This window comes from Trachurus japonicus, chromosome 13 (assembly GCF_045865225.1).
Source record: "Trachurus japonicus isolate A0001 chromosome 13, Traja_1.0".
NCBI lineage: Eukaryota > Metazoa > Chordata > Actinopteri > Carangiformes > Carangidae > Trachurus > Trachurus japonicus.
The window spans coordinates 30,483,862-30,496,929 of NC_140919.1; the positions used below are offsets into that span (position 1 = coordinate 30,483,862).

Consider the following 13,068-nt stretch of genomic DNA (forward strand, 5'->3'; position numbering starts at 1 on the left):
GTCAAACCCCCTGTATGTGTTGACATGCTGGCTCAATAAAGCTGATTCTGAGAACACATGACCGCCAACAATGCTTCACGCATGGATGTTTCCGCAGAGGAGCTACGAATTCTAAAACATTTACGCTTCACACAACCAATTGTGGAATATTGTCACAATCTCCCCCTCTGTTCCTGAGTAGCAGCGTTGAAACACTGGCAGAAAAGTGTTTTTTGCAGAACATTAGCACAGAGAAGGTGACCTTTAACCTTGTGGATATAAAAAGTCATTACTTGCTGCTGCTGAGCATTTCACCCCATTAGCCATGTGTCTGAAATCCTGTCTGATTTTGCAAATGAATTCTTGAGTTATGGTCAAAAACATGTTTTGTGAGGGCACAGTGACCTTCACCTTTAACCACCAAAATCCAATCAGTTCATATTTGAGTCCAAATGAAATGTGCCAAATTTGAAGAAATCCCCTCAAGACATTTATGAGATATTGCACTCACAAGAATGGGATGGACAGACAGAATGGCGAATGAACAACCCAAAAACATACTGCCCCCAACCACAGCTGTCACTGTCGCAGAGGCATAAAAAAATCAGTGGGATCTAATTTCCTTCTGAATGGCACTATTTTAAGATCAGCTGATAGATGCCTTGATATGGAATACATTTATATACTCACAGACCAATTCAATTTCTTTCCCTGTCATGGGACCTCTGTCACAACACTTCCTGTAGGTACCATCCAAAGGAAGTCTGGCATCTGCTATTGGTGCAATAATTAAGTTTTGGACAGAAAACACACAGGCTACACCAGAGTTCATGGCACAGGACAGGATATTATGAGAAAGGTTCAAACACGGCCACCATGGGCTTTTCACAATGAACGTGAGAGAATGGATGTAGTTGAGAGAGGATAATGTTGTGACAATTCTGTGACATTTCATTTATTAATTTCTTGATGACTGCAAATTAAAGCTGTCAATGCATATGAAAAGAACAGCCTATAAAGTTGATCTACAGGAACTAATCAGCAACTGCAGAACACTGTCTGTTTCCAGCTCATTTACTGTAAGAACACACTGCTTCAGGTTTTAGACTGCTGACAAGCAATTTGAGGTCACCCTGAGTTCAGAGAAATTGTAACAGGCATTCAATACTTTAACTGACATGTTTAACACCAAGACTAAACAAGATTTTAATCTATGTGAGGTATTTTAGCTGACAAAATAAAAAATAGTCAATAACTTCAACCAGTGGAAATTATCATATGCTGCAGTCTAGGGCCAATCACAAGTATCCCTTTAAGTGAACATATCTAACGATAATAAACTAATCTGACGCTGATACTGCAGTCACATAAACACCCCTGTTTCGTAGCTTGTGGGGAAAGGCCCATATGAGGGCCCACAGATAAAGTGGAACAAGGAAAATGTCTGTTTGAGCGCCGGGTGTCTGTCAAAGCAGGAACTGGGAGGCGTTCTCAGTTGACCTCTAAGGGCAAGGACTTCCCAAAGCCCCTCTGCAAAACAACAGTAGACCCAGCAGCTGACAGTGGGACACAGGCTGCTGCCGCTGCCGCTCTGCTATGCCTGCCTTGAAAACTCTACCCCTCACCCCCCCCAAACCTCTCTTCCTCTCTCTCCTCTTGTGTACCATCCACGCGGGCAAGATGGTAAAGTCCCTTTTGAAACTGGCAGTGGGAGAAAGCAGAAGCAGCTATCACCTTGCCGATATGATCTGTCTGGAATGTGGCAAAGCTTTACTGTATGTGAACAGACACGTTTGTGATGTCAGATACAACAACGGACAGATGGGAGGGTTTAGCCAACAGTAGCTTGATCCCGACCTGAGAACAGGAATTAAGTTGTTTACAGTGTGTCACGTCAAATGCATGATTCATATTGTTCCATGCAAAGTACGATTCACACAGCACGCTCATTTAAATGACTTGTTAAGCATATGTCAACATTAGTAGTAGCGTAGAGGTGCACCCGTCACCTCCTCACCTACTTTTTCCTACAACTTTTATAACTTCATTACATCTATATTTCCACTTCAAGTGAAGGGAAATTAACTACTGCCAACACCTACTGTGTGTTGATCTGACAGGTGGTTGACTAAGCAGCTGCTACGAATAAAAGATGGTTTGGAGGTGAATGTAGCAGACATGATGCAGCATATCGTCTGACCACTGACTGATGAGTAAAATAACCTTAGCAGAACTGTGCAAGAGGCACTGGGCAAGTGCTGGATTAGTCAGTTGTTTTCATGTTCCCTTTGCTTATTCTGGACATTGTTCAAAAAAAGCAACCAAGGCCACTCCCACCTACACTGAAAACACTGCCCACCTCTGGAGCCTCGATCAGCCCCCTAAGAAGAGATAAACTCCAACCGAAGCCATTCATTTAGCAGCTCTCAAGACACATGCGCACCACTGTTTTCCACATACAGTGTAAGGCTGCTATCACATGTTAGGTAGGGGGTGGACTGAATGGAGGGAGGAGAGAGGGGGGGCATAGGACATTTATGTTCATCATGTGTTTGAGCAGCTGTTGTAGGATGAGTGAGTCACTACTCAGTCACCTTTGTAAACAGTTAGAAAACATTTAACCAGGACTAGTCATGCTGGTTACTGAGCTTAGACATGTTGTCTCCTGTCGTCACCACCAGTTGTATCCAGGCTTCAACTGCCACAAACGTTTTGCTCTCTGGCTTTGCATATCATTTGCATGCCTGACTTGCAGTGGTAGTACCAGTTTTTACTCTCTCCTAACCCTGCACTGGATTCTATGCTGCATTTAACACAGTTAGCTGTGTTACATTTTCAGTGACTGTGTCTATAGAGAGTAACCGGAAATAGTTTATGTATATTAACCATTTTCAGTTACTACTGATTAACTGGCTCAGGAAGGACTTCATGTTAGGAAGGGGTGGAATATTGACAGGGAATGTGTTGTTAAGGATTAAAACAGCTTTTCATTGTTGCAAATAATCTCCTAAGGCACAACAGTGGGAACTGTTGTTGCATTTCACTTTGCATGTCATGTAAAGCTCCCAAACAATACATTCCCCACACCTCCTCAGCTCATACCAATATAATAACCGATCAAACTTGCTACCACAGCACACCTTCAGGCTGGAATGCCAGAGAGTATGCGAGAGTAGTATCTGAAAATATCCCTCTACATTAGGACGTCAGCGATGTCAGATGACAGCAAATCTGGTGAGTAAATGGCCCCGATTGTCCGTAGCCTGACTTTAAGTGGAAAGAATTTCAGATGGACAGATTATCGCATTCACAAGTTGCCCTGTTCTGGACACTCCATCTCATGACACTGTTTTCTGGCTGAGGCCGAGTGTGTGCGTAGTTGTTTATAGGTTATTGCTCAGGGTGAGACGCAGGGTGAGAAGGGCTGAGAGGCTGCTCCCTGCTCTCTTGCCTGAGGAAGGCCATTATGTTAGGTCCATTATGCCTTGTGAAGGTTTTTTCTCTTGTTTATACAGTACTGCTATGAACAAAGCAAGTTTTTTCCTCTGTACCATTGCAGCTGCTGTTCCATACTGACCACGGTGGTCTCTATGTAAACATTAGCCAGCTTTAAGTGGAAGACAATGAGGAAATGACAGGACAAAAAGAGGGAGGTGGGGGGGGGGGGCATTTGAAGACATTCAAGGATGGATTTCCAGATGAAACAGAGAGATGACATCATGGCAAAGTCAGCTAGTAGGAACATGGAGAGGCCTGGTAATGCAACACCATACATAAACAGTGGACAGCTGTATTTACAGGAGATTGTCTCATGGTTCTATCTGCCTCCATAAATCCTATTATCTGATTTGCCTCCATTCCCTTGCCCCGGCACCCCAGCGAGAGCCTATAGCAGCTTTGGCTTAATACAGCCTTATCAAGCCACTCAAGTGCTGTGCAGTTATCACTATTGTTGTGACACTGGTCAGCTTAGCCAAGATGAAAACTGGTCCCATCAATGCTTGATCAGACATTACCTCATCATGATCGGATAAAGCAAAATGGCAGTGTGTGTGTCTGAGAGCCATTCAGCCAAAATTACAGACAGCTGTCTGGGTATTACTACACAGGCTTACCTCTGTGTTGTCATGGGACCCCACAGTGTGTGGCCCCCCCACGTTAAACCTGCCTTTTCATTTTCATTGAGCCTGTGTTAGAGAATCAATAATAATGTGTGGTGCCTCCTGTAGGTCATTAAACAGAGAGGTCCAGATGGTGGTTGGTGGGATGCACCTGCTACAACTGCACTTTAAATATCTGACTTTCTAAGCACTCACTTCAGATGAATAAAATACAACCTGACAGAGAAAATGAACCAGAGAAACTCGTTTTCTCCTGCATCGGTCAAACTCTCAGAGAAGCAAAGCGAAAGTGTGATGTAGGCTACTCACATATCTCCTCAGTTTCTTCTCCGGTGGAGACTTTCTCAGCCAACCCTGGAAGATGATTTCTCCGCCGCTCATGTTTGTCACTATCTGTTTCCTCTCACTCTACCGCTGCCGTCTGTCACTAGTACATATCGGCTCCTGAAGGCTTGCCTGTTCAAAGTGCTGTCGGCGTCGGGCTCCCACTAGTGCAGTCTGCTCCCCCCATTTGGTCAAAAAAAGAAAAGAAATATAGAGTAGTGCTAGTCGGAGATGTTGGCCGTGGCTCCTGCTGGTACAGGAGGCAGAACCCCGGTTAGTGTGGAGGAGGGAAGAGAAAAAAAAAAGCGCAACTCGGCTCTCGGGGAATTACGCACGGCCAGCTGACGAAGAGCCGCGGGTAAAAACTCAACTGATGCAGGGTGAGGAAGTATCATAGGGTGTCTGCAGTTTGTTTTCCCAACTCACACCACGCCCACCGAGCGAAAAGAGGGATGGGCTGCGCTGGGATGAAACAGGATGGGAGAGCTGAGGCTGCCATAAAGTAGCTCCAAGAGTTTCAATAATGGAGCTGGAGCGATCTGTTTATACCATTAGTGTACTCTAACAGAAAACTATAACGTTAGTAAAAGTACGCCTTTTCATTTCATTTATCAAATTATCAAACATATGTTGTATGTTATATGATTATATAATCAATCATAAGCCAACAGATAGGATTTCTCATACATTTTTGATATTTCCTGTTTTTTGTTTGTTTGTTTAAGAATATTAAATGAATTGAATCAGCAGCTGCTGTTGTGAACCGAGTCAAACATTTCCCAGTAGGATGAGATGGAGAAAAAGCACCATCTGGTGGAAATCTGGCAGTTGTTTTGAAAATCATTGCTTTATGGAGGTATAAGAGGTAAACGGGCCATGATATGATGCATTTCCCTACTAAAACACAAAAAATAAGAATCAATAGATTTTGTTACCATAGAGATAATGGGATATTCATCAATGGAGTTAAGTTTTCATGGTACAGGTTCAGATTATATTTACACCAATATACAACAGAAATGTACAACACTGTCATCATATTTATTAGACATGTATAGAAAATGACAAACTTCAATGACATAATAAATTGACATGAACTGTATTTTATAGAAGACAAGAATGGGAAAATCTAGGGAAAGGAGTCACATCTTTTATGTTGTCAACACCCAGAATGCACTGCAAAAATCGCTCAAATCCCATTCCAAAGCCACCGTGAGGGACAGAGCCAAAACGTCTCAAATCCAGATACCTGCAAATAAACAAAAATATAATTAGAACCCTATTGATTTTTTATTTCAAAATGTTGTTGCAAATTACAAACTTTTTTTTTTACCAGCTGTAGGTGTCTTCTAATCCAACCCTGGAGAAGTGTAATAATTAATATTAGTGCCTTCAAACAAAGCATACATAATCAGAGCAATAAATCCTCTCTATAGCACAATATTCATGTTTTAAATATTTCTTTTCTTTGCAGACTTTCTCTTGTGAATCTAAATAAATTCACCAACGCAGCTGTCTCAGTTTTGTCCACCATAGACGTGACCAAACCACAACTTTTTTACTTCGCACAACAGACACTTCCATGTTCTGCCCTCTGGTTGGAGGTATAGTTTGCTGATGGTGCAGACAGGGTACCCACAGCTCCAGTAATCCTCATGGATTTTGTGTTGTTTTGTCCATGTTTTTTTAATTAGTTTCTGTTTTGTGCTGTCTTATTTATGTATTATTGCCTATCAGAGTTGTGTGTTAATTGTAGTACACTGTTGTGGAAACTAACTTACCCTCTGGGATGACAAAGTCTAACCAACTACAATCTATTCATTATCCTAATTGTTTTCTAATGTTATTTTATATGAATAGATAACAGTTGTATATGTATATGTATATGTATATGTATATGTATATGTATATGTATATATATGCAATATAAATGTCAATTGTATCCTATTGTTTTTCACCACCTCAGTATGTGTAGTGAGCCAGGAGGAGGCCTAAAAATCTGATAACGCATTTCAAGAAGCTGCAGAAATGATGTTTGTTTGTTACAGAGGGTTACACAGAAAACTGTTTTCTGTGACACTATGGGGGAATTATTCTTGATCTCAATTCATTTAAAGGGACTATGGAGACACGGACAACAAAGGTCTTTTAAATATATTAGCATGGGCCTTAAGCTCTTACTCCTCCAGTCGAGCCCTCAGCAGATCCAGCCTCTCCTCTCTCAGCGAGCCCCCACAGAGCTCTCCAATCCCTGGCACAAGAAGGTCCACTGCAGCCGCCTGCAAACACACAACAGTCACAGTCAGCTCACATATGCAAATTGCTGCGATAACCCAACTGACATTACAAGGAAAGAACTGAGTGGCTAAATTATTGATTCACTCTGTGTTTTTTTAACAGTATAACCACTTCTTACTGTATGCTTAGGATGGTCCTGGTTGTCTCTTGCATAAAAAGGCTTGAGATCATAGGGATAATCAGTGACAAAGACTGGAATGTTGCCGCAATGTTTCACCAGGTACTTCTCGTGTTCAGTCTGAAGGTCACATCCCCACTGTAGAAAAGAGGAGCTGGTGTTACGTGTCAAACCTATACAGTAAAGGTAGATATCAAGTCTGATATTTGAGGGGGAGAAATAAAACCAGTGTCACTTACATCTGTTGGGAAGTCAAACTTCTGAGAGGTGCGGTTGAGGATGTCTATAGCCTCACTGTAGGTTATCCTACAAGAAGATTGAGATAGTGTCATTCATTAGAGGTAATTTCATTTTTACATCATTATATAAATACATATTCCATGTTTACAAAAACTGACACTCACACAGGGAACCTCCTCTTCACCATCGCCTCTATAGTTTCCTATACGATATACAGGAGGAAACAAAATATAAGTTGATATAATACTGGAGTCACATGAAGTTGTGGCTGGTTGGTATAAAGGGAGTCAGGTAATGTATACAAATGTCCTTCAGGACTCACCCTGTGTCCAGGAGTCACATGCTTGTGAAACAAAGCCACATCCTCTGCACAGTGAGCCAAGACATGCTCTGTGGCTGATCTGAACATGTCCTCCATGACCTAAGGAGGGGACGCAGTTTAATAATTAAAGCTCTCCTGACTAACTGTGCCCAAGGTCAACTTTAAAAGTCACATAAGGTAAGCGTGTATTTCATGATTTATCGATATGTTCAAATTTGTAGAATACAATTGCTTTCAGAAAGGCAGGAGATTAGTCTATAGTATGTATTTGAGTGAAAAGCAGTAGGCAGGCTGTAACATGTTAGTCATATAGTCTTCGATCTATATCACAGAGCAATACTTTGAGGACAATGACATGGTGTACCTTGGTGAGATCCTCTAAGGACTGTGTGAAGGACACCTCGGCCTCCACCATGTAAAACTCAGCCAGATGGCGTCTGCTTTGGGAGTTCTCTGCACGAAATGTTGGCCCGAACGTGTAGACTCTGGAGAAAGCCCTGCAACGGCATGAGTGACAAGGCATAATTAGAAATGTACTCCAGTGTACGTGCATGTGTCTCTGAGGCAGAACATACAAGAAGGATACTGTATGTGATTTTTTTTTAATGTACGTACTAGAAAAAAAAAAAAAAACTTATACTTCATCTCACCCTGACATCACTTCTAAATGAAGCTGTCCAGACACAGTAAGGAAGGCTGGGACAGAGAAAAAGTTCTCCTCCTCATCATGTCCCGGGCCTGATGGCTGTGGTTAAAGCAGAAACTTTCAGATTTCAAACAAGATCACAAATTCACCCCGTTTTGAGTAGAAATCAGACACTGGAGATCACAACACATGCAGTACAGATCGTCAACACTGATACACTGAGGGCTAAAATACTGAAAAGACATCTTAAGACACTCACCTCTACCTGAAAGAGCTCTCCTGCCCCTTCACAGTCATTTGAGGTGATGATTGGTGTGTGAATCTGCACAAAGCCATTATCCTGTGGGAAAATGGAGTGGAGTAAATAAATAAGAAATAAAATCCTCTGAAATCTATTAGTCTATCCTCCTCTGATGCTCTCACCTTGAAATATGAGTGAACTGCTGTAGTGGCCTCACTTCGTATTCTCAGCAGGGAGCTAAACACATTTGTTCTGCACCTGAGATGAGGAAACTGGCGAATATACTCAAGGCCGTGTCTCTCTTTGATTTTAAAGGGAAAATCCTAAAAGGTAAGGCCATAATATTAAATGATATTTTTGATATAATGGCTAGTTGGCTACATAAAAAGTTAAACAAGGATGATCTGTAATTTGTGCTAGTACAACAATCATTCTTACCACAGGGTTACATTCTCCGACTAGATCGATTTGGTCTGCTTCAAGTTCAACTGGCTGTTTTTGGTTTGGACTTTTCTTAAGAATACCAGTGACTTCAACAGCGCTTCCAAATGTGAGCAACCTTAACATGACAAACGAGATAAAGACAGTCATGAGTTTATATATTCTGTATATATGTGCTCCCCACGTACTTGAAAAAGTAAAAGTTCTTACGGATGATTCAGCTCTGCGCCAGCAACAATCTGCAGTGACTGCAAGGAACTCCCATCATTCACATGGAGAAAGAGATTTGCCCTCTGAGGTCTGACAGAGCGAACCCATCCCTACAACACAGACACAAATCAAACTGCACAAAGCTGCTCCATCTGATATTTTCTCTCTGCTTGCATCTCGTTGGTGGCTATTTTAGAATTTCACTCCTCTCTCGATAAAATGTCGGCTACATGAGCAAAGTTGTTTGCAGAAGTTTGGTCACCGCTGGGAAGACTGCACACTTTATTGATTTTTTTTTCTAAGTAAGGGAAAAAGTATGTTCAACCCTTGCAGCAAAAATACATTCAAATGAGCCTTCAAATATTGAGTGCAATCTTACACACAAGTTTGGTGCTTATTAAAGTCAACACTTAAGTCTCCTTTGGCAGATATCACAGCCTGCTAATGCTTTTTGTAACCAGCTGCAGTTTGACCAGTGGAACAGGGGGCTTAAGAGTCTTTATATTCTTGACTTTGGAATTTTCAACCACTCGTTCTGCAGATCGCTTTAAATCCTGGGATATTTTCAGCTGCCTTAGGATCTACCAGCAGATTTTCAGTGATGTTTACATGAGGTGACTGTGAGTCCTTTCTGAGAGATTCAGTGTGTTTCTTGAAGTGGTTCACGGTGGACTGGACTCTGAGGTCTGCTTTGGATCATTGTGCAGCTGTCGGAGCCAGCCTCTTTTCCAGTTTCACTCTCTAAATCCTTCCGTCTCTCTATCCATAAAATATTTTCTGCTCAAAAATCTAGATTGCAAGAAAAAGCTGTCTGTTTGATACAGTGTTTGTTTTGTTATGTTATCTCTTTTCACTTCAAACGCCTACAGATTTTGCATTTTGCATACCACACTTGATACAGTGTATCAACATACAGTTAGCTACATCTCAAGTCATGGAAAAGTGGGAAATAAAATTATCAAAGTAAAATAGGTCGGCCTATCATGTACTAGCTAAAGTAGGCTATTATGAGCAGGGTATTACTGGTTTAGTGATAGGGAATCGGGTTCATATGGTACTATATTGTAAAACATTAAAATGTCTACATGTAGCCTAACTAAAATATGAGATGAATTATCATAAACTCAAGTTAGCAGGCTGATCCTCAAACCATCAGTGCAGGGTGCTGCTGGTATGTCACTGCAGCTGCAGCACAAAATGACCAGAGACTATTAGAAGATTAAAGCAGAAACGGACGTTACCTGCACTTTGACATTTGCTCCCAACTCAGCACCTGAAAGCGCCTCAGAAACTTTCAGTTTCGTTGGTGTCTTCTTACAATAATGTCGAAAACTTAACAAAATCCCTCGAGAAACTGAGGCGGTCGAGGCGACAGAAAACGTTTTAGCTGCAGCCTGAAACATGGTGAGAGACGTCGCTGCTGCTGCCGACACTACAAACACAAACAGCACAACACGTTGCGACAACTTGAAGGCTCAAAAACAACACACACACTTCATAATATTTCCACATTCATGTCATTCTCCTCCGTCCTGACTTTCACGTTGTGCCTCTTGTCTGACAGAAACACTTCCTGTTTGGGTCTCTCGTCATTCGCTCAAATCAGTCACGTGGATTATGATAAACCAATCAGATTCGTGTTCTTTCGTCAGGTCTTTAAAGCATTAGGGAGATGTAGTTTTATTAAGAGAGCTTCAAAAGCCTACTACTTGAGACAGAAGTCAGATGTTTAGAGCGATGCCACGGTTTATATTCAACAGTTTTCACAAATACTATAACATATTTAAAAAAAAAAAAAAAAAAAATATATATATATATATATATATATATATATATATATATATATATTATATTAGGCTATAATATGAAGTGTAGACTGGATAAGTAGCGGAAATGAAGATATCAGATTTGTCCAAAGAAGAGTAGTAGTGGTAGAAGTTTGGGAGGTGAAACAGAAAGAATTTGTAGTATTAAAGAGTTTTTGTTTTGTTTTAAGTTTACTTGGTAAACTCTGTTCCCTGCTCCATTAAAATGATTTAGTACTCCAGTGTTGAGTTAGTCACTGCCTATATCCAAAGTAACTAGGGAATATGTGGCAACGCATTGTGTCTTGCTGTAAAAAAATGTCAGGTTTCCTACTGGATGCTAAAGCCTCTCTTCAAGTCCACAGAGCAGCATTTTTCATCCAAAGGGCCACATACAAGGCTCCTCTCCACATATAGGCAGGAATGAAAAATATATTTTCAGCCCATGTGGAGTGATTCAGTAGTGTAATGAAGCAAGCAGAGCAGCTATCACGGCCGCATGGAAATCTTCTTTAATCTTGCATGAGGTATCTGCCTTCAGTGTGGGGTCCATTTGTGCGCAAACCTTGTTAATTCAATACCCACAACGGCACTTGGTCTATTCCCACCATTTGCTACTGGGGTAAATCAGATCATGCCAGCAATGTAATAAGATGCCATTGACAATTATTCACCTGGTCTCGCCTGTCAGCTTTGGAGTCCCTGGTCTGGCTCTGGCAGCAAACACAGAGCTGGGTGTCTCCACCTCCGGCTGCTTATGACACATCATCATTAAAGCCAACATGATGCATTTGAAAAGTCAGCAGGGTCATTGATATTAATTATCTTCAGCATGGGGGCAACAATTATGCACATGGGCTCCTCCTAATGGGGAGCAGAGCAACTCTATTTTCTGAGTCATTGACAAAGACTGCAACATCTAATGTGAAATCTGTAGAGGTCATGGACGTCTATCATATGTTTCAATGAGCAAAGTTGAATCATGGTGACAATCAGACTTAAGCCTAATGAAGCCAACAATTAGGAGAAAGTTTACTTAGATTTGATGGTGGGGGAAACAATACAGATTAGGCTACACATGTAAGAATTAATGAATAGCCTAAATAAAATATCCCTTCCAGGAAATGTACATTATTAGAGCTACTGCTGCAATCTGTCTTCCCCTCCTCAGGCCTATCATCATGTGCAGTATCTTCCTCTTCCACAGGGTAGTGCTGTAGCTCCATAACACTTCCCCCTCACCTTCCCAGTCCCCAGCGACAGTAGGTTTATTCATTTACCCCTCAGTAGCCTCCAGCATGTTATTTATCTGCAGCTCCGAGGGCTGCTGAAATGGAAGCAAGCTGGCGTTGCCATGTTCCCTCTGCAGCTCTATCAACAACCATGCAAACGTAGCTGCTGCCTTTCACCGGCAGCAGATAGTCCAGTGAATACACAGCTGCATCCAGGAGATGCTTTCTTTCCACGCATCAGTAGGAAGAACAGGGGAGCAAGGTTGAGGTGAACCTCGGTGTTCAGCTGTAACTTGAATGGTAATTTCCCCCCCTCTTGTTTGCAGGCTTGACATATTCTGTGACAACATGCACGTGGGAGAGACGCGTCGCATGGAGACTATTTATATTTCTACAGACACATCTTCCCACGCAACCCACAAGGCAATGCGTACACGTAACAAGGTGAAAACTGTCTACTCTGCTTTCTACATCTATACAATTCCCACACAATCTAAACGAAACACCCTGAAGTAACTCGTTCTTCTCCTCTTTATACCCCACATGTGATACATCAAGAGAAGTCAGGTGGAGGAGGTCCTGATGGGAGGTGCACCGCTCTCTGTTCTCCACAGGTGGATGAGTTGCTTTGCAGTGGCCTGACAACCTTATTTGGGCTTAACAACTTGTTAGAATCAATAGGCGATTAGTCAGCAAAACAAAGGATTGTGCTGTAAAAGCTCGGATCTCAGGAGGATCACTGAACTCAGAGGGCAGGTGCATCCACTGCTCTCAGCTGTCTGCGCGGCGACTGCAGCACCGCACCGCATTGACAGCATCTCCTGCACCTCCTGCACCCCCACCCCCTCAGTCCACCAGCCCTCATCAAGCCCCTCCAAATATTCTGCATTCTCAAATGGACGGCTGCATTGATTTTATGTAACATGGCTCGTTAAGTGCTGATTAGACCATTATAGTGATGTGATTTCAGGGAATGGGTTTGGGTGACACTCGGCCAAACACAAATCAAAAGGAACTAACAACCCTCAATGAAAGAGATTTGGGCCGTTGTTCTGCTTCACCCGCAACTCTCAAGTTACCAGCAGAGCAGT

The 13,068-nt window shown here is 42.0% G+C and overlaps 2 protein-coding genes across 4 annotated transcripts in view; both read right to left on the reverse strand.

Annotated features, from left to right (window-relative positions):
* The window catches only part of gab2 (GRB2-associated binding protein 2), a 34,532-nt gene extending 29,726 nt beyond the window's left edge, over positions 1-4,806 (reverse strand). For both annotated transcript variants that reach the window (XM_085795895.1, XM_085795893.1), the window contains exon 1: positions 4,410-4,806. In XM_085795895.1, coding sequence (XP_085652021.1) covers positions 4,410-4,481 — 72 coding nt within the window. In that variant the 5' untranslated portion in view covers positions 4,482-4,806. The remainder of the gene's footprint in view (positions 1-4,409) is intronic.
* Positions 4,807-5,444: 638 nt separating this feature from the next.
* nars2 (asparaginyl-tRNA synthetase 2, mitochondrial) lies at positions 5,445-10,534 on the reverse strand. 2 transcript variants are annotated; one of them, XM_085795896.1, is made up of 14 exons: positions 10,182-10,534; positions 8,941-9,050; positions 8,728-8,848; positions 8,472-8,612; positions 8,308-8,388; positions 8,053-8,147; positions 7,767-7,899; positions 7,403-7,501; positions 7,245-7,282; positions 7,080-7,146; positions 6,841-6,978; positions 6,606-6,703; positions 5,758-5,784; positions 5,445-5,673 (listed from the first exon to the last, which is right to left on the reverse strand). In XM_085795896.1, the coding sequence occupies exons 1-14, from the start codon at positions 10,341-10,343 to the stop codon at positions 5,529-5,531; spliced, it is 1,455 nt and encodes a 484-aa protein (XP_085652022.1). In that variant the 5' UTR covers positions 10,344-10,534; the 3' UTR covers positions 5,445-5,528. The 2 variants fall into 2 exon arrangements, with proteins under 2 accessions (XP_085652022.1, XP_085652023.1); XM_085795897.1 differs by having other exon boundaries at positions 8,053-8,140; positions 8,304-8,388.
* Positions 10,535-13,068: the final 2,534 nt, after the last annotated feature.